Below are 19,969 nucleotides of genomic sequence, written 5' to 3'. Positions count from 1 at the left end.
CTTCTTCCACCAGGCCATCAGACTGCTGAAAGGTTAAACCTAGCTATCTCCCTGCACAGACCTGCACCTTAGAGACTATCTGCACATTAGAGATGATTTGCATGGACTACCCACACATCCAACCCTTACACACACACACACACACAGTCAACTCTGCTGTTCTAATACATACTATTGATTCCACTACCCACTTCATACACTGAGTGCACAAAACATTAAGGACACCTGTTCTTTCCATGACATAGACTGACCAGGTGAAAGCTATAATCCCTTCAACCTTGTGGAAAGCTTTTGACACCTTGTAGAGTTCCCCCGCCAAAAGTTAGAGCAGGCGCCAAGACGGGGAACAACAGTGATAGGGCAGCACAATGTTTTGCTTACACCTTTATCAGCAGGCTAGTGCGAACTAGAGGAAGGACACTAATCATCCTGATATCACATGACCTGTATTCCCACTAGATAGCACAATGCTCCGCTCTGGTCTGAGTTGAGGCTGTTGTGTCTTTTCACAAGTGTTGCACGTCCCTGACATCCCCTTCTGTACATATCTTTGCTCTCTAGTCAAATCATCAATAAAGAAGCACTGGGTCCTTCGGGTCTCCCAAGGGCCTACATTGACATATGTTGACATTTTGAATCAATTACATTTGCTGACATTTGGATTAAACACATTTAAATCTCAACTCCAGATAATAAATGTAGGCATGCTCCTCAAAAGACAACCACAAGCGATCAACCATTGGTGACTGAAGCGATGTCTATGCCTTTCATCTCCTTTCAATCAAAATGGACAGTAACACTATGGATAAGTGTAAAGCTGTAAAAACTCTAACCTGGTACTCGGACTGGTGGATCCCAGTGCCGGAGGAGGCCCCAGAGGGCCCGATCCGAGGTTTCTTGTTTGGGGGCCCCTGGTCCTGGCCGTGCTGGAGGCCTCCACCTTTGTTGGCTCCCGTAGCACCTGTGTTACCGTTGGTCTGGGCAGAGTTCTGTTGGGTGGAGGCTTGCTGGGTGCCGCTCTGCTGCTGGGCCTGGGCCTGGGCTGTCGTCTGCTGGTGCTGTTGGGCCTGGTTCTGATGGAGGACAAACACACACAAGTGTTCAGTTAGAGAAGGACACCCTGACAGGTTCCTTAGAGTATAACTGTTGTAATGTTGTAATCTGCCATTGTGCACCAACACACTCACTACAGTGTAGTCAGACATTCATACACAATGTACATAAGGTCACTATGGAAAATGCTCACTCAGAAAATGGCATCAAGGCAACATTGCTGTGCAACAACAGCCAAATGAACAATGTTTCACTGATCCATCATTGTCACCCTCCCCAAAAGTTGGGAACTGGTTAGTACAGTATGTACCCAGTATTGTGGTCAGGGGTTTGTTTGCTCAGAGTCCTCAGCCCAGCTTACCACTTCTCAACCACAGGTGGGTGGCACCTGGCTGGAGTGGAATGGTATCAAATACATGGTTTCCATGTGTTTGATGTCATTCCATTCGCTCCGTTTCCACCATTATGAGCAGTCGTCCCCTCAGCAGCCTCCTGTGTTCTCAATCTATCCACAACCACAAGGCTGAGACATGTGAACTTTGGGGTCAGGAAAACAAGAGTGGTTTAAAGTACTTAAGTAAAAATACATTAAAGTACTACTTAAGTCGTTTTTTGTGGTATCTGTACTTTACTATTTCTATTTTCGACTACTTTTACTTCACTACAAAATATTGTACTTTTTACTCCATACATTTTCCTTGACACCCAAAAGTACTCAGTTACATTTTGAATTTTTAGCAGGACAGGAAAATAGTCAATTTCACACACTTTCACACACCAACCAAACATCCCTGGTCGTCCCTACTGCCTCTGATCTGGAGGACTCACTAAACAGAGAACATCCCTGGTCATCCCTACTGCCTCTGATCTGGAGGACTCACTAAACAGAGAACATCCCTGGTCGTCCCTACTGCCTCTGATCTGGAGGACTCACTAAACAGAGAACATCCCTGGTCATCCCTACTGCCTCTGATCTGGAGGACTCACTAAACAGAGAACATCCCTGGTCATCCCTATTGCCTCTGATCTGGAGGACTCACTAAACAGAGAACATCCCTGGTCATCCCTATTGCCTCTGATCTGGAGGACTCACTAAACAGAGAACATCCCTGGTCATCCCTATTGCCTCTGATCTGGAGGACTCACTAAACAGAGAACATCCCTGGTCATCCCTATTGCCTCTGATCTGGAGGACTCACTAAACAGAGAACATCCCTGGTCATCCCTATTGCCTCTGATCTGGAGGACTCACTAAACAGAGAACATCCCTGGTCATCCCTATTGCCTCTGATCTGGATGACTCACTAAACAGAGAACATCCCTGGTCATCCCTACTGCCTCTGATCTGGAGGACTCACTAAACAGAGAACATCCCTGGTCATCCCTACTGCCTCTGATCTGGAGGACTCACTAAACAGAGAACATCCCTGGTCATCCCTACTGCCTCTGATCTGGAGGACTCACTAAACAGAGAACATCCCTGGTCATCCCTACTGCCTCTGATCTGGAGGACTCACTAAACAGAGAACATCCCTGGTCATCCCTATTGCCTCTGATCTGGAGGACTCACTAAACAGAGAACATCCCTGGTCATCCCTATTGCCTCTGATCTGGAGGACTCACTAAACAGAGAACATCCCTGGTCATCCCTACTGCCTCTGATCTGGAGGACTCACTAAACAGAGAACATCCCTGGTCATCCCTACTGCCTCTGATCTGGAGGACTCACTAAACAGAGAACATCCCTGGTCATCCCTACTGCCTCTGATCTGGAGGACTCACTAAACAGAGAACATCCCTGGTCATCCCTATTGCCTCTGATCTGGAGGACTCACTAAACAGAGAACATCCCTGGTCATCCCTATTGCCTCTGATCTGGAGGACTCACTAAACAGAGAACATCCCTGGTCATCCCTACTGCCTCTGATCTGGCGGACTCACTAAACAGAGAACATCCCTGGTCATCCCTATTGCCTCTGATCTGGCGGACTCACTAAACACACATGCTTCGTTTGTAAATTATGTCTGAATATGCCCATGGATTTCCAAATATAAGGAATTTGAAATAATTTCTAATTTTACTTTTGATAGTTAAGTATATTTTAAACCAAATATTTTTAGAATTTTACTGAAGTAGAATTTTACTGGGTGACTTCTACTTGAGTCATTTTCCATTAAAGTATCTTTACTTTTAATCAAGTATGACAGTTGGGTACTTTTTACACAACTGGAAAACAATGAGTCCCTCTCATACCCTCTTGGCCCAGGTTGGCAGAGGCCCTGCAGCCTTCATGACGGCTGCTCTGAGGCAACACTTGTATCAGGTGTTGCATCCTTGAAAACAGCTGCTAATGTGATGTAGGGTTGTGGAATGGCAGAAACCGCTCTGTGAGGAGGGGATTAGTATCTTTCTGGCTGTAGTACGCACATGCACTCCCTTTCACCTCGTATACACTGATTTGGCTCGGTGTCATACTTTCTGTATGGTCTGGCATATTCATAACATGGTGTTTGATACTCATGCTGCGGAACCAGCCAGCCTACATGATCAGTAACACTATTGTCCAAATAAAGCCTCCTGTAGCCTATCTTCTATCAGGAGAAAGGCTCAACATTTACCTTAAGTGAGATATGCATAGAGAGCTTAGTGAGATATGCAGGGGTGCAACTTTGGTTTTAGAAGTGGGGGGTGACATTTTTTATATATATATATATTTTTTTATCCAGCCGGATAAACACTCCAAACAGCCTACCCGACCACTCGGAGGCGTCCACATTCTCCTAAAGCACACCGTTGCCTCGTTTTGTATCACATTCCAATGATAAAACTGGGGGGGCAAAAATGCAATTACAGAGTGTGTGGGTGGGGGGGGGCACATGTCCCCAGTTAAAGTTGCGGCCCTGGAGGTATGCATCGAGAGTGTATGACAGAGAAGGCCTGGGATTTCCTCTTGATTCGTATCTCACTCATCCACCGGTGGCCTATGAACTATAGACCACCACCTGACAAATTCAGTTTTACTTAATTTATTTTATTTTCCTATCATTATTTAGACTGTGTGCTATCAGGGGGCAGGCTAACTGGAGTGCCTTTACTTCCAGAGGTCAGTGGATCTCTTCTGGAGTGCTGGGTGCAGCTGCTGCTGTTTGTGCAGCTTGTCCTTATTATCCCATGGCATGCCATTCCCTCTCCTAAAACACTGACTCCTTTAGTGCATAGGACACAAGTAGAGATGAAATTGGATCAGATGTGAACTCATGCTGCAGCGGTATATGTGATCCGGAGGCTCATGCTGCAGCGGGATATGTGATCTGGAGGCTCATGCTGCAGCAGGATATGTGATCTGGAGGCTCATGCTGCAGCAGGATATGTGATCTGGAGGCTCATGCTGCAGCGGGATATGTGATCCGGAGGCTCATGCTGCAGCGGGATATGTGATCTGGAGGCTCATGCTGTAGCGGGATATGTGATCTGGAGGCTCATGCTGTAGCGGGATATGTGATCTGGAGGCTCATGCTGCAGCGGGATATGTGATCCGGAGGCAGTGTCTTACGCAAGTGGTTCCCAAACCCCTTCCCTCATTTTGCCATGCCTTGTGTGTGTTCACATGAAATCTGAGTGACTCAAATGCATATAGAGGTGTAACTTAGCTAGACATGTTGGCAATGGAATTTGAAATGATGCCGACATGACCAGATTGTGATTTATAAATGGACCGTTTTTTGGAACGTGTAAACAACAACAGGAATTGTGTGAAGGTCGGGGATGCAGGGCTGTGTTCCAAAGAAAACCAAGTCTGCTGGCTCTAGTTCCTCAACGGCATAGCTATGAGAGACTCTTCTTTGAGTCATAAAATGCATTACGTAGGACCTGTGCACACTCTAGAGAGGTGTGTGGCCACTTGGAGACACCAGTTAGAACTCTCCCTCTTGACTTATGTTGCACCTACCCACATTTCCATTCATATTCGTATGTTACTGAATGTATACAGAGTATTTTCATATTTCAAATGTGTCAAAGTATAGTAAATGTAAAAAATGCACATAAAATCAACAGCGTAATGTTTGGATTCAGTCTTGTGGCAGAGTAACTGTTTTGGCCTCACATTTAGTCTAATAACTTTCCAATAATCTCCAAACTGTTCCCTTTTCATTGCCACCATGGTTATGCATATGCTTTCCATATTCCTTCTGTAAGACACATTTCAATTTATCCCTATCTATATACAGTGCATTCGGAAAGTGTGTTTCTACAGCTTGATTGGAGTCCACCTGTGGTAAACTCAATTGATTGGACATGATTTGGAAAGGCACACACCTGTCTATATAAGGTCACACAGTTGACAGTGCAAATGCACACAATCTCAGAGCAAAAAGCAAGCCATGAGGTTGAAGGAATTGTCCGTAGAGCTCTGAGACAGGATTGTGTCGAGGGACAGATATTGGGAAGGGTACCAAATTCTTTTGCAGCATTGAATGTCCCCAAGAACACAGTGGCCTCAACCATTCTTAAATGGAATAAGTTTGGAACCACCAAGACTCTTCCTACAGCTGGCCGCCCTGCCAAACTGAGCAATCATGGGAGAAGGGCCTTGTTCAGGTAGGCAGGGACTGGGAGACTAGTCAGGATCGAGGCAAAGATGAACGGCGTAAAGTACAGAGAGATCCATAATGAAAACCTTCTCAGGAGCGCTCAGGACCTCAGACTGGGGTGAAGGTTCACCTTCCAACAGGACAATGACCCTAAGCACACAGCCAAGACAATGCAGGAGTGTCTTCGGGACAAGTCTCAATGTCCTTGAGTGTCCCAGCCAGAGCCCAATCGAACATCTCTGAAGAGACCTGAAAATAGCTGTGTAGCAACGCTCCCCATCCAACCTGATGCTTGAGAGGATCTGCAGAGAAGAATGGGAGAAACTCCTCAAATATATGTGTGCTAAGCTTGTAGGTCATATCCAAGAAGTCTCGAGGCTGTAATCGCTGCAAAAGGTGCTTCAACAAAGTACTAAGTAAAAGGTCTGAATAGTTATGTAAATGTGTGTATATATATATGAGGGGGGAAAAACAATTCAATCCATTTTAGAATAAGGCTGTAACAAAATGTGGAAAAATTCAAGGGGTCTGAATACTTTCCGGATGCACCGTAGGCCAATTCCCACGAGTGTAAGGGGTTAAGGGGTTCTGGGTATTTTTAAACAGCATGATGGCAGTTGATAATAACAGCAAATGGCTAAGGATTGTCAATTGTGAGGGGTTCTCGATGCATATCCTAGTATTTCACTGTTAGTCTACAGCCCAAACCTTTCCACCGAAACTCTATTTACCTTCTCTGTTTTCTCTTCCGGCTCATCTTCGTTCAGAAACTCTCGTTTCGGGTAAGGTATCTGACATCCGGCAAATACACTACAGGAGAAAATGAAACGAGGGATACACACAATCAGTTGTTTGTGAAATAACTGAGTAGCTGGGTGTGGTGTGTACAAATAACAAAAATCTATGTCAAGAAACCAAAACCCAACCAGGCTGACCAAGATAAAAACAGGAATCTAGAAATTCAAAACATACCCGACTATGAAATCACAATTCAAGGAATGATTTGGAAGTGCTCCGTTTTAAGTTCACTGAAGCAACGGCCTCCATTGTTAGTTTATCAAACAGACTTCTCGTGATGAAGATGTGAATGGGTTCATGTGTGGAGAGGGTAGCTAGAATCATGACCGAGTTTGGAAAATAAAGTTTAGGAGGTCTCACTCTGAGGTTGGTAAGGGGTCCTCCAGGAAATAGGGGTCCTGCAGTGCCTGTTCAGAAGTAATCCTTTTGGTGGGGTCCATTGTGAGGAGTTTCTGGAGCTGAAAAGTGGTGGATGAACACTAAGTTAGTGGTGCCAAGCAAACCCAATCAGCCAGCCAGGCGTATTGGTTTTACAGCTCTTATATCTAGATAGGTCCTTATCTTATACTCTCCAGTGAAAATGAAGGTAGCAGTAGCATGCCCTCCATAAACTGGCAATTAAAGTTCAAGAATATACTGGTTACTAGACAGTGTGCTTACCAACAGGAAAACCTTGCTGTCAGGTTTGACTTTATGCTTCTCCATGTATTTGATGAGGCTACTATTTGCATACCTGTGAATGGGTGAAGCACAGCACATGTAAAACAGACATCTTATAGCAAGTGAATAGTCTCAGAAGGCTGTCAGCCTGAGAGAAAGGTTCAGATGCGATGTTCGATGTGTGCGAAGGGTTCAGGTATCTTTTGAGAGCCGAGCGAGCCCAGGTATGGTCAGAATGTCAAGCCTTCTCCACTCACGTCGTTCTCCTGAAGTCTTTCTGAAGGGTGGGGTACTCGGGCATCTTCCTGATGTCTTCCCAATCTTTATCTGACCAAATTTAAAAAACAGACAAAACTTCAGGTCACTTTAACCCAAATCTTATACTTGCTGCCTTCGGAGGATAATGTAATCTACTGTACATATTGTACAACAACAAGTACAAGAGAAGGACAAGGTTGATGTTGAGGACTTTACCAAAATACTATACGTCACGACGTTCATGACCGTGAGAATCTAACTGGGTTCTTAATGAATGTTCTACATGGTCTCATCAGGTGTGTGTGTGTGTGTATATGTGTGTGCTGGTCAGACCTGCTGGGAAGCCCATGACACTGAATATCCTGTCCAGCTGGTCATGGTGGAAGGGGTTACTGGTCTTAATGTCCTCCTGGCGACAGTGGAAGATGGGCTCGGACGTCAGCAGCTCCGCAAAGATGCAGCCAATCGCCCAAATGTCTGCATCAGATAGACAAGCAGTTAGCAATTAAACAGAGTGGTCCGGGCCTACACCTTAGCAGGAGCGGACACAAAAGACACTCGTCTAAACTTGCCAAGGTGTATCCGAATATCTCTCACACTAATGGAGACTGGACAGTCCCAGGAGTTTCCTCTTAAGAATTCATCTTAGGAATTTGGCTGTACCCTGCAATTACATCTGCAACCCTGTGCATAAACTCATATAATCTCATATGTGACGGCTGTAGTGTATGCCTAGGGCCTTTCAGTGTGTTGGCCTGCTACATGCATCTGTGATGGCAGACACCCTGAAGGGCCTGTTGGCTTCGGCCAGGGGGGGGCTCTATTGAAGAACATATGCCATTCCTATACAGTAGGCCGTTCATTCACTGCTGTACATGTAGAAAAAAACGGCAATTCAAGGGGTGCTACCAAATGAATGTCAAAACTTATTGCAAAGAAAACTGTCATTACAAATGACATGGAATCATTAGATTGTTCACTACAATATAACATTACTATATTTGTACTTGACAGTGTTGATTAAATAAAAATGTTAATTTGCGGTGACCGTTGCCAGTTTAGACTGCGCCACTCTTGGTTATGTCTTCATATTTGGCGTTGTGAGGTGGTACCATTAGGAGGCGTTTCCGCTGGTTGGGCCAATCAAAATCAACGTATCACCTGTATATCACCTATATCCCCTGGCAAGACGGGGGGCACTAAAATGTTTTGCCCGTGAGGTGGGGCGGACCAGACCAAATATCGCTTAGGGCCCCCAAAAGGCTAGACATACTCTCATTACTGTAAGTGCAAATACGGTCTGGGTAAAAAAAATCAAAAGAGCAAAGTCCTACTGGTCTGTGTCTGCTGGTCGATTTTCAATTAATTTCCATTTCATCTCTGTGCTTTGGTTGCAAAATAGGAAGCATGTGTTAGGTATGAATATAATGAAGTTAAACAATAACTTCTCTGGAATGTCTTTTGATGTACACTCTCCTGTGTATTTATTTGGACAGTGAAGTTAAAAAATTTCATTTGGCTCTATACTCCAGCATTTTGGATTTGAGATCAAATGTTACACATACATATATACACACACACACACACACACACACACACACACACACACACACACATATATATATATATATAGTGGGGCAAAAAAGTATTTAGCCAGCCACCAATTGTGCAAGTTCTCCCACTTAAAAAGATGAGAGGCCTGTAATTTTCATCATAGGTACACTTCAACTATGACAGACAAAATGAGAAAAAAAATCCAGAAAATCACATTGTAGGATTTTTAATGATTTTATTTGCAAATTATGGTGGAAAATAAGTATTTGGTCACCTACAAACAAGCAAGATTTCTGGCTCTCACAGACTTGTAACTTCTTCTTTAAGAGGCTCCTCTGTCCTCCACTCGTTACCTGTATTAATGGCACCTGTTTGAACTTGCTATCAGTATAAAAGACACCTGTCCACAACCTCAAACAGTCACACTCCAAACTCCACTATGGCCAAGACCAAAGAGCTGTCAAAGGACACCAGAAACAAAATTGTAGACCTGCACCAGGCTGGGAAGACTGAATCTGCAATAGGTAAGCAGCTTGGTTTGAAGAAATCAACTGTGGGAGCAATTATTAGGAAATGGAAGACATACAAGACCATTGATAATCTCCCTCGATCTGGGGCTCCACGCAAGATTTCACCCCGTGGGGTCAAAATGATCACAAGAACGGTGAGCAAAAATCCCAGAACCACACGGGGGGACCTAGTGAATGACCTGCAGAGAGCTGGGACCAAAGTAACAAAGCCTATCATCAGTAACACACTACGCCGCCAGGGACTCAAATCCTGCAGTGCCAGACGTGTCCCCCTGCTTAAGCCAGTACATGTCCAGGCCCGTCTGAAGTTTGCTAGAGAGCATTTGGATGATCCAGAAGAAGATTGGGAGAATGTGATATGGTCAGATGATACCAAAATATAACTTTTTGGTAAAAACTCAACTCGTCGTGTTTGGATGACAAAGAATGCTGAGTTGCATCCAAAGAACACCATACCTACTGTGAAGCATGGGGGTGGAAACATCATGCTTTGGGGCTGTTTTTCTGCAAAGGGACCAGGACCACTGATCCGTGTAAAGGAAAGAATGAATGGGGCCATGTATCGTGAGATTTTGAGTGAAAACCTCCTTCCATCAGCAAGGGCATTGAAGATGAAACGTGGCTGGGTCTTTCAGCATGACAATGATCCCAAACACACCACCCGGGCAATGAAGGAGTGGCTTCGTAAGAAGCATTTCAAGGTCCTGGAGTGGCCTAGCCAGTCTCCAGATCTCAACCCCATAGAAAATCTTTGGAGGGAGTTGAAAGTCCGTGTTGCCCAGCAACAGCCCCAAAACATCACTGCTCTAGAGGAGATCTGCATGGAGGAATGGGCCAAAATACCAGCAACAGTGTGTGAAAACCTTGTGAAGACTTACAGAAAACGTTTGACCTCTGTTATATACCCTTTGTTGGCAATGACAAAGTATTGAGATAAACTTTTGTTATTGACCACCATAATTTGCAAATAAATAAATTAAAAATCCTACAATGTGATTTTTCAGAATTTTTTTTCTCTCATTTTGTCTGTCATAGTTGAAGTGTACCTATGATGAAAATTACAGGCCTCTCATCTTTTTAAGTGGGAGAACTTGCACAATTGGTGGCTGACTAAATACTTTTTTGCCCCACTGTATATGTATACATACATATGAGGCGACAGTATAGAATGTCGGCTTTTATTTGAGGGTGTTTTCATACATATCTGTTTTGCTGTTTAGAAATTAGTTTTGTATTTAATCCCATATTCCTAACACGCAATGAATACATCAAGCTTGTGGACGCATTTGCAGTTTGTTTTGTTTGCGTTTCAGATTATGCTGTGTCCAATAAAAATGAATGGTAAATAACGTTGTCGAGATACAGAGTTTGCTTCTAAGACTATTTGGCAAGGAAACTGAAGCGAGCTGTAGTTTCGGTTGCCTGCTTCAGTTTATGAGCATTTTATTAAAGAATGGAAAACAATGTTCTGTCTATTTGCGGCTATGGCCTAAAATCAATTCGTTCATATGGGCAGAATATTATATTTTGTGGCATAGGCTACTGAATTGATGAACTCATGCTAAAATATTTGGATCTGGTAAAAGGCAGACATTTGATCCTTTCAACAACAAAAAATATTCTGTGTCACGCGACAATAGAAATGGAAACATTGTGCTTTTAGAGACACAAAGTAATAATACCCTCTATGATTATAGGGATCGGATTCCATCTGTTACTGGGTTATCACCATCATTAATTACAACATCCAAATTCACCAAATCATTTGTTTATAAGCCCACTAGGCTACTCATCTGTTGTCAATAAATGTCCTGAATGACAGAAAGGAAAATTCCTTGGGTGTTCGCGCAATAGCTTAAACTCACTGTCCAATCCGACGCACGGAAACATATGAAAACATGAACTCATTACCTTGATGCTTTCCCCACTATAGCCTAATACTCCTCCAATCGATGGAAAGACTGCCGACAAAACAGCGGTGAAAATCCGTTTCAAAAACGCAGCGTGTGCTGAAAATGAATGAACCTGCACAGCCTTTGCTAAAGCCAATTATGATGTTTGAGTAGCTAGGCCTATTTAGGAAAATATCATAGGCCTAGTTTGATTATATTGATAATTAGATTATATAGAGCAAATTCAAAGAAAATGAATTATTACAAGGTTGAAGTACCCTTTTCTTTATATGTGCGCGTTTTGAATTGATTCCTTCGTGTATTAGTAGGTTTATGGATTACACGTTTCAAAGTTATTTGCCCAACCCTGTTTTATTTGTTTTATACTGTCTAAAAGGAAGGCAACAAACGCAGCACAGGGGCATAAATATCATACCTACAGTTGAAGTCGGAAATGTACATACACCTTAGCCAAATACATTTAAACTCAGTTTTTCACAATTCCTGACATTTAATCCTAGTAAAATTGAACTGTCTTAGGTCAGTTAGGATCACCACTTTATTTCAAGAATATGAAATGTTAGAATAGCAGAGAGAATGATTTACTTCAGCTTTTATTTCTTTCATCACATTCCCAGTGGGTCAGAAGTTTACATACTAATTGAGTGTCTGGTAGCATTGCCTTTAAATTGTTTTAACTTGGGTCAAACATTTTGGGTAGCCTTCCACAAGCTTCCCACAATACGTTGGGTGAATTTTGGCCCATTCCTCCTGACAGAGCTGGTGTAACTGAGTCAGGATTGTAAGCCTCCTTGCTCGCACACACTTTTTCAGTTCTGCCCACAAATTTTCTATGGGATTGAGGTCAGGGCTTTTTGATGGCCACTTCAATACCTTGACTTTGTTGTCTTTAAGCCATTTTGCCACAACTTTGGAAGTATGCTTGGGGTCATTGTCCATTTTGAAGATCCATTTGCGACCAAGCTTTAACTTCCTGTCGTCCTGAGATGTTGCTTCAATATATCCACATCATTTTCCCACCTCATGATGCCATCTATTTTGTGAAGTACACCAGTCCCTCCTGTAGCAAAGTACCCACACAACATGATGCTACCACCCCCGTGCTTCACGGTTGGGATGGTGTTCTTTGGCTTGCAATCCTCCCCCTTTTTCCTCCAAACATAACGGTGGTCATTATGGCCAGACAGTTCTATTTTTGTTTCATCAGACCAGAGGACATTTCTCCAAAAAGTACGATCTTTGTCCCCACGTGCAGCTGCAAACCATAGTCTGGCTTTTTTATGGCGGTTTAGGAGCAGTGGCTTCTTCCTTGCTGAGCGGCCTTTCAGGTTATGTCGATATAGGACTCGTTTTACTGTGGATATAGATACTTTTGTACGAGTTTCCTCCAGCATCTTCACAAGGTCCTTTGCTGTTCTTCTGCGATTGATTTGCACTTTTCGCACCAAAGTACATTCATCTCTAGGAGACAGAACATGTCTCCTTCCTGAGCGGTACGACGACTGCGTGGTCCCATGGTGTTTATACTTGCGTACTATTGCTTGTACAGATGAACGTGGTACCTTGCTCCCAAGAATGAACCAGACTTGTGGAGGTCTACATTTTTTTTCTGAGGTCTTGGCTGATTTATTTTGATTTCCCCATGATGTCAAGCAAAGAGGCACTGAGTTTGAAGGTAGGCCTTGAAATACATCCACAGGTACACCTCCAATTGACTCAAATGATGTCAATTAGCCTATCAGAAGCTTCTAAAGCTATGATGTCATTTACTGGAATTTTCCAAGCTGTTTAAAGGCACAGTCCACTTAGTGTATGTAAACTTCTGACCCACTGGAATTGTGATACAGTGAATTATAAGTGAAATAATCGGTCTGTAAACAATTGGTGGAAAAATTACTTGTGTCATGCACAAAGTAGATGTCCTAACCGACTTGCCAAAACTATAGTTTGTTAACAAGACATTTGTGGAGTGAAATTTGTGGAGTCGCTGAAAAATGAGTTATAATGACTCCAACCTAATCGTATGTAAACTTCCAACTTCAACTGTATATCATATTTGGGGGCATGATCTTTGTGCATCTGTAACTTGCTCGCTCATCATTACGCACTCATCATTCATGTTGATCCGTAATCGTGGTAGCATCCACATTAATATAGAGTTCAGAAACAGATTCCATGTACCTCTCACGTTAAGGCAAATTACTCACCGATTGCTTTGGTGTAATGTCGGGCCCCTAGCAGCAGCTCAGGGGCCCTATACCAGAACGTCACCACGACGGGGTCAAGGTCCGCCAGTGGTTTGAGAGGAGAGTTGAAGAGTCTGGCGAAGCCCATGTCAGCTAAAAGGTGAATAAGATACAGTGGGGGAAAGACAACATAGTATCAACGTGAATGAATGACGATGAAAAACAGGGCGAGCTCAACTCAAGGCTACTCTATTCTCCATGTCTTAAGCCAGGAGAGCCCCATCAGAAGAGACTTGATAGTGACTAGCAGCACAAGTATTTCAAGTATACCTGGTATTTCCGCAAAGGGGGTAGTGTTTGGTATGAGGGATGATCCCTGGCTCTGTTGAGCAAGTCATATCGTTGGCAATGTATAACTTGTCAAAGCCACCACTCTTGAATTTCTTCTCTCTCACAAGAGCAGGCTAATCAAATCAAATCTATATATATTTGGATTGAAATCCAATCTAAATATACTGTGTGGCTGGTGTTTATGTCAATAAGTCATCTTATGGGCCAGGTCTGCACAGAACCTGGAGTCTGTCATGGTCTGTTGTCTTATGGGAAGCTCTTATATCTGTAGTCTCATGGGAAGTTCTTGTTTCTGTAGTCTTAAGGAAAGGTAATTCCCTATTATGGTCTTCGGTGTAAGTCTTCTGTGTCTGTGCAGGACCCAAAGTGAAGTTTGGTGGTCTGGTGGATGTCACGCGGTCATCGACACCCAAGCATCCCTGAGCTGCGGTCACCAAGGGGGTCCTGTGACTCTAATAATAACAACTTAGCACTAACACTAGACTCTCAGGGTTAGGGTATAAATATAGTCCATCCGGCACGGCAGACCTGTGACATCATCCCAGAATAGTGTCATGCTGGGGAGTAGGTTATGCAATAGTGTCATCAGTGTCATGTGGCCATTTTAAAGCCCCTCTGCCTGCCCCCCGTGTCCCTGTGTTCAGAGACCTTCTCAGAGGCTGGCTGAAGGTGAAACGCTACAGCCATTGTGCTCTCAGTCAAGTCAACAAACTCATTGATCTACGGTCACATCATTCAGCTGTTTTGATCACATTTCATTTCCCATTCAAATGTGAATACAAATCATTTAAGTACACATACATTATCTCTGTCAATCTACTGACAACAAAACATACTTACTGACAAGTTTAAGCCTTTAAAAATCACTGAATCAGCAGCCCGTGCCATCAATCATCTACAGAGTACTGACTTCAGTGTGTACATTTAGCCCATCTTACCAATTTTCACCCGTCCTCGTTCTGGGCCCTCCCCCATTACCAGAATGTTGGCTGGTTTCTAGAGAAGAGAGAGACAAACAGTCAACTATCTTCTGCGTGTGCTTCAGCCTTCAGGGAAGCCTCAGAGGCTCCAAGTCCAACTAAGAAAACACAACATAGAAATAAGGTTACATTCACTTTACAGGTTTATCACATAATAGACAAAAATGCCATGCAGTGTAACACACAAATAACAGAGGCAGAGCATGCCACATGGAATGTAAGTTACGCTCTTGACCTCCATACTGCCAAAGACACAAAAAAAGAGGTCAAACTATTATGGTGAAAGATTGCTCCATCAATGATTCTACTGATCGTTGATATCAAGGTCTACCATGGCGGTGAAGCATGCCTGTGCCTTTGGGACATTGCTTCCAACGACATAATAATGTTCTCTGTCTGAGTCTGTGTTTTGGGGCTTTGGGGATGCATGATATGATGGTGCCCTGTATAGCAATGTGATTGACTGCATGACACCAGAACCACCTAGCCAATTTAAACCCGGAAACATTGAGAAACATAAAAAAAATATGAATCGAGGCGAGACAGTCTGTGTAGCAACAATTCAAATTGCAGAATACATACATATATCAAATAACAGTTTACCGTGATGTTCTCACTTTCACCATCTACAAAGCTTTATGCCCAAAGAAAAATGGCCTCCGTGTTATAGTATTACTTCATCTAATACTTTACCCGTCAATATATTCTCAACAAAAATATAAAAGCAACATGTAAAGTGTTGGTCCCATGTTTCATGAGCTGAAATAAAATATCCCAAACATTTTCCATACGCACAAAAAGATAATTTCTCAAAAATGATGTGCACAAATTTGTTTACATCCCTGTTAGTGAGCATTTCTCCGTTGCCAAGATAATCCATCCACCTGACAGGTGTGGCATATCAATAAGCTGATTAACAGCATGATCATTACACAGGTGCACCTTGTGCTCGGGACAACAAAAGGTCACTCTAAAAATGTGCAGTTGTCACACGACACAATGCCACAGATCGCACACTCCCTCAACTTGAGACAACTGCAGGAATGTCCACCAGAGCTGTTGCCAGAGAATGGAATGTCCATTGCTCTACCATAAGCCGCCTCCAACATTGTTTTGGAGAATTTGTCAGCACGTCCAGCCTCACAACCGCAGCCCACATGTAACCACGTCAGCCCAGGACCTTCTCCACCTGCGGGATCGTCTGAGACCAGCCACCCGGACAGCTGATGAAACTGAGGAGCATTTCTGTCTGTAATAAAGCACTTTTGTGGTGAAAACCTAATTCTGATTGGCTGGGCCTTGCTCCCCAGTGGGTGGGCCAGTCTCCCAAGTGGGTGGGCCTATGACCTCCCAGGCCCACCCATGGCTGCGCTCCTGCCCAGTCATGTGACATCCATATAAAAGGGCCTAATTGATTTAATTTCAAATGACTGAGTTCCTTATATGAACTGTAACTCAGTAAAATCATTGACATTTTTGTTCAATATACATTATCCATTCAGCACATTCATGTCGTCTGAGTGTAAAAAGGTACACAGCACATCCAAAACGAATCGTCAATTGAGTGCATCATTCTGTTCCAATGACTATACTTACACAGTAGGCTACCTGCCCACTGTTTTTTTCATCATGAATCCTTCGTGTATCCTTCCATTTTCTGTCAGTCCCCTGAGTCTGTGTGTGTGAATCTCAAACTCATAGGATTCAGTCTGCTCAACAAATACGGGCTGTCGCTATAGGAACCCCACTAATAATGAGCTCTATTATTCAAACACACAACAAAACACCGCTGTCTGCAAACACAATGACGACTCCCTCGAGGAGGGTCTCTCTTCACTCGCAAATGACTGGCATTGGCTCCTCTTTCAAATTCTAAATAAGTGGGCTAATACAGTCAGACTAAAGACATTCCTTTCACTGACCCTATGTTTCAAGAGATCATATTTCCATACAGGTGAGTAATAATTACCAAAAAGTTCACATAAAAACAGAGATTGGATGACTGGGCAATGAAAAAGTCAACTGAGCACTGAATTGAGGTGGTAATATTGCTGTCTGATTAGTTTTTCCACAAAAGTTTGGATTGTTTTGGACTCTAACATGTGCTTAGCTTCCCAGAAATGTAAGGAGGTTTCATGAGAGTGGGTCAAGACTGGAAAAGAAATATCCCGAAGCCCTCCGTGGGTCTGAAAATTCAATCCCTAAGGATGTGCCCGTCTTTCACAAAAAAACAAACATGTAGAGTCAAAAATAGCTCTGTTTTAGACCAGCAAGTGCCAGAGGCACACTATCTTTACATGCACTGGGAACCATACAGCAGTGCCATTATTAATTCAGTGTCTTTGTCCTTGCGTTCGCTGTAGTATTTTTTTCCTCCTCTTCCTACATGTCTTATGATTAAGTAATGACCTGTTTATTTTCTCGACACACAAGCATTAACCACTCTACTGTACTATCAGAACACCATTACACACTGCGCCATGAGTTGTAACAGCGCAGGCCTGCCACAGCCCACTCTACACGGATATAGACCTAGGGAGGGCACACACACAGTCCATATTCAGAGAAAAGGACAGTTCTCAGTTCGTGTGTGGTTGCTGTTGTTCCTTGACATTTCCTGGTGGCACATGTGACACGTGACTACGGGGAGCCGGGGATCACTCCAGTTATGAACAACATTCCATTACACCAGAGGGCACGTCTTGTATTAATCATGAAAACGAGCCACCATAGGCAGGTAGGTGTGAGTGAGAGAGAGAGAGAGAAGCCTAGCACATCTATTTGCTGCAGCTGAAACCTGACTTTACTCTCCGTGTAACGTGGCTACAGCCTGTACATATTGACTGTCTAAGGCATTTTCAACCTCAAATATTTGTTTCTGGCAGAAATAGGAATTACTGCAGTATTCAGGTTTGGAGTATAGCTACAGTCAGCATGGTGGGGGAGGGATCTAACTTCTCTGGCTATTGTGGGTTACATAATTTAGGCAGGAGCAGGGGGCGGGGCTGCTTGGCTTACTGGAGAGGAGGGGTAGGGTAGACTGGTTTCTCTGCAGCTGTGCAGCGCAGCACAAGGCTACATGTTGCATAACGGGCAAAGTGAGCGGAGGAGGGAGCCATGCAGTTACTCGTATCTACCCCTGTGGCTGTAGATATAGGAATGCTGCCTGCGCTACTCCCCCCTCTAGCCTAACTCTAACACACCTCCCCCAACATTACTGTGGAGTAAAAATTGATAGAAAACCACCCCATATCCAGATGCGCTGGAATGTGGTATTTTTCAACGAGTAGCAAAATGCGAAGTAGAAAACAAACTTGACTCTTTCATATTTCAGAACAAGTTCACAATGAAAAGGGTAACAAACTAATTGCGCAAAACTGATACTCACATATCCCAATGCCTAACACCACCAGCTTGAGAGTGGAATTTGCACAGGCCTTTATCCACAATAGCAGGAAGTGCTAGCTTTGAGAAAGCACATTAAACTGCAATACATCAACCTTATTTGGAACACAATACAGAGAAAATGACAACTGAGAAATTCATCCTGTGGCAAAGAAAATAGTTATTAAGAAGAGTTGATGCTCAGATTAGGGAGAGTGTGGACCTCCAATGAGAAAAATGACCATGTACAGTACACTCATAGAAAAAAGGGTTCCAAAAGGGTTATTCACCTGTCCCCATAGGAGCACCCTTTTGGGTTCCAGGTAGAACCCTTTGGGGTTCCAGGTAGAACCCTCTGTGTTCAACATGGAACCCAAAAATGATTATTCAAAGGGTTCTCCTATGGAGACAGGCGAGGAACCCTTTTAGGTTATAGAAAGCACCTTTTTTCTAAGAATGTAGTACTGACGAAAGCCCTGGCCTCTGCTTAGATAAAGGCTTTCTTGTGCAACAGGCAGGCAGCTACAGCAGGACTTACCCTAAGCCTCTATTAGTGTTTGAGGTCAGACACATGAAATTAAACGCACAAGTCCATTGTCTGTTCTTTTGTATCCTGGATGATTCATTAACCGCATATATTGACCAGGCATTAAATACCTGCTTATGCTATAGAATCTCTAAGCAAAATTAGAGCAATCCACTATTACCATGTCATAAACTGCTTAGCAATCCCCATCATCAACAACATGGTCCACTATCCTCTGAATGTTATCAATCAGATTTCAACTCCAAAAGAGCCCCACCATAACAGTAGGCCTACAGGCCATTAATAACAGTATGCCTATAATACATACATGCTCTGTTAACTGCATCTCTGCATTACTCGACTCAGGCTGATGTGGTAGGCCCAGTGACTGAGGCCCTGATTGATAGAGCCCTGTGTATTTATATAACGTGAGTTAGCATTGGTCTTCATCACACGACGCTGCCATCTGGGAGACCTGAGAGAGATTGCATAAGAGGGGATGACTTGATGGAGACCTTATAAGGTTCCCGTAGCTGTGGGATTTGCAGATACACTCTCTGATTTCCTCTGCCTCTCCAGTGACGGAATGAATCGGAAGTCACATCAATTGACTGACTCAATTAGTGTGCAGGGAGTGAACGTCAAACAGCTGGCATCAATGAGTTATAATAGATTAGATTCTCTACTACCTGTTCATCCATCCACATACATGATGAGTTTTTAATCAATATAATGACACAGCTGGTGCCCCTAATAGCAAGTCACACTGGCTGGCATGACACAAACTATTGGCTTTCCATAAGCAAGTTGGTGTGTGTGTTATGCTTCTGTTTTATGGTGTTATATGTTGGTATACAGTGTCATACAGTGTTATAATGTAATATAGCCTAGCTTATTTGCATGCATCCTATTGGTTAAAAGCAGCCTGTATCACAGTTCAGATCAATGACCAATAGGAAAAGGACAGATCAGTGAAGACTGATCTCCCTCAATGTGAGCAAGACAAAGGAGCTGATCGTGAACTACAGGAAAAGGCGGGCCGAACAGGCCCCCATTAACATCGACGGGGCTGTAGTGGAGCGGGTCGAGAGTTTCAAGTTCCTTGATGTCCACATCACAAACTAATTATCATGGTCCAAACATACCAAAATAGTCGTGAAGAGGGCATGAGAAAACATTTTCC

General features: G+C 43.4%; 1 protein-coding gene across 2 annotated transcripts in view; it reads right to left on the bottom strand.

Annotated features, from left to right (window-relative positions):
* The window catches only part of LOC112217537 (cyclin-dependent kinase 19), a 64,308-nt gene that overhangs the window by 2,096 nt on the left and 42,243 nt on the right, over positions 1-19,969 (bottom strand). For both annotated transcript variants that reach the window (XM_024377870.2, XM_024377871.2), the window contains 8 exons: positions 14,835-14,892; positions 13,567-13,698; positions 7,696-7,839; positions 7,362-7,431; positions 7,105-7,177; positions 6,805-6,902; positions 6,378-6,456; positions 834-1,073 (listed from right to left, as the gene is read on the bottom strand). In XM_024377870.2, coding sequence (XP_024233638.1) covers positions 834-1,073; positions 6,378-6,456; positions 6,805-6,902; positions 7,105-7,177; positions 7,362-7,431; positions 7,696-7,839; positions 13,567-13,698; positions 14,835-14,892 — 894 coding nt within the window. The remainder of the gene's footprint in view (positions 1-833; positions 1,074-6,377; positions 6,457-6,804; positions 6,903-7,104; positions 7,178-7,361; positions 7,432-7,695; positions 7,840-13,566; positions 13,699-14,834; positions 14,893-19,969) is intronic.

This window comes from Oncorhynchus tshawytscha, linkage group LG18, assembly GCF_018296145.1.
Source record: "Oncorhynchus tshawytscha isolate Ot180627B linkage group LG18, Otsh_v2.0, whole genome shotgun sequence".
Classification (NCBI taxonomy): Eukaryota; Metazoa; Chordata; class Actinopteri; order Salmoniformes; family Salmonidae; genus Oncorhynchus; species Oncorhynchus tshawytscha.
This window is presented reverse-complemented; position numbering and strand designations above follow the sequence as displayed.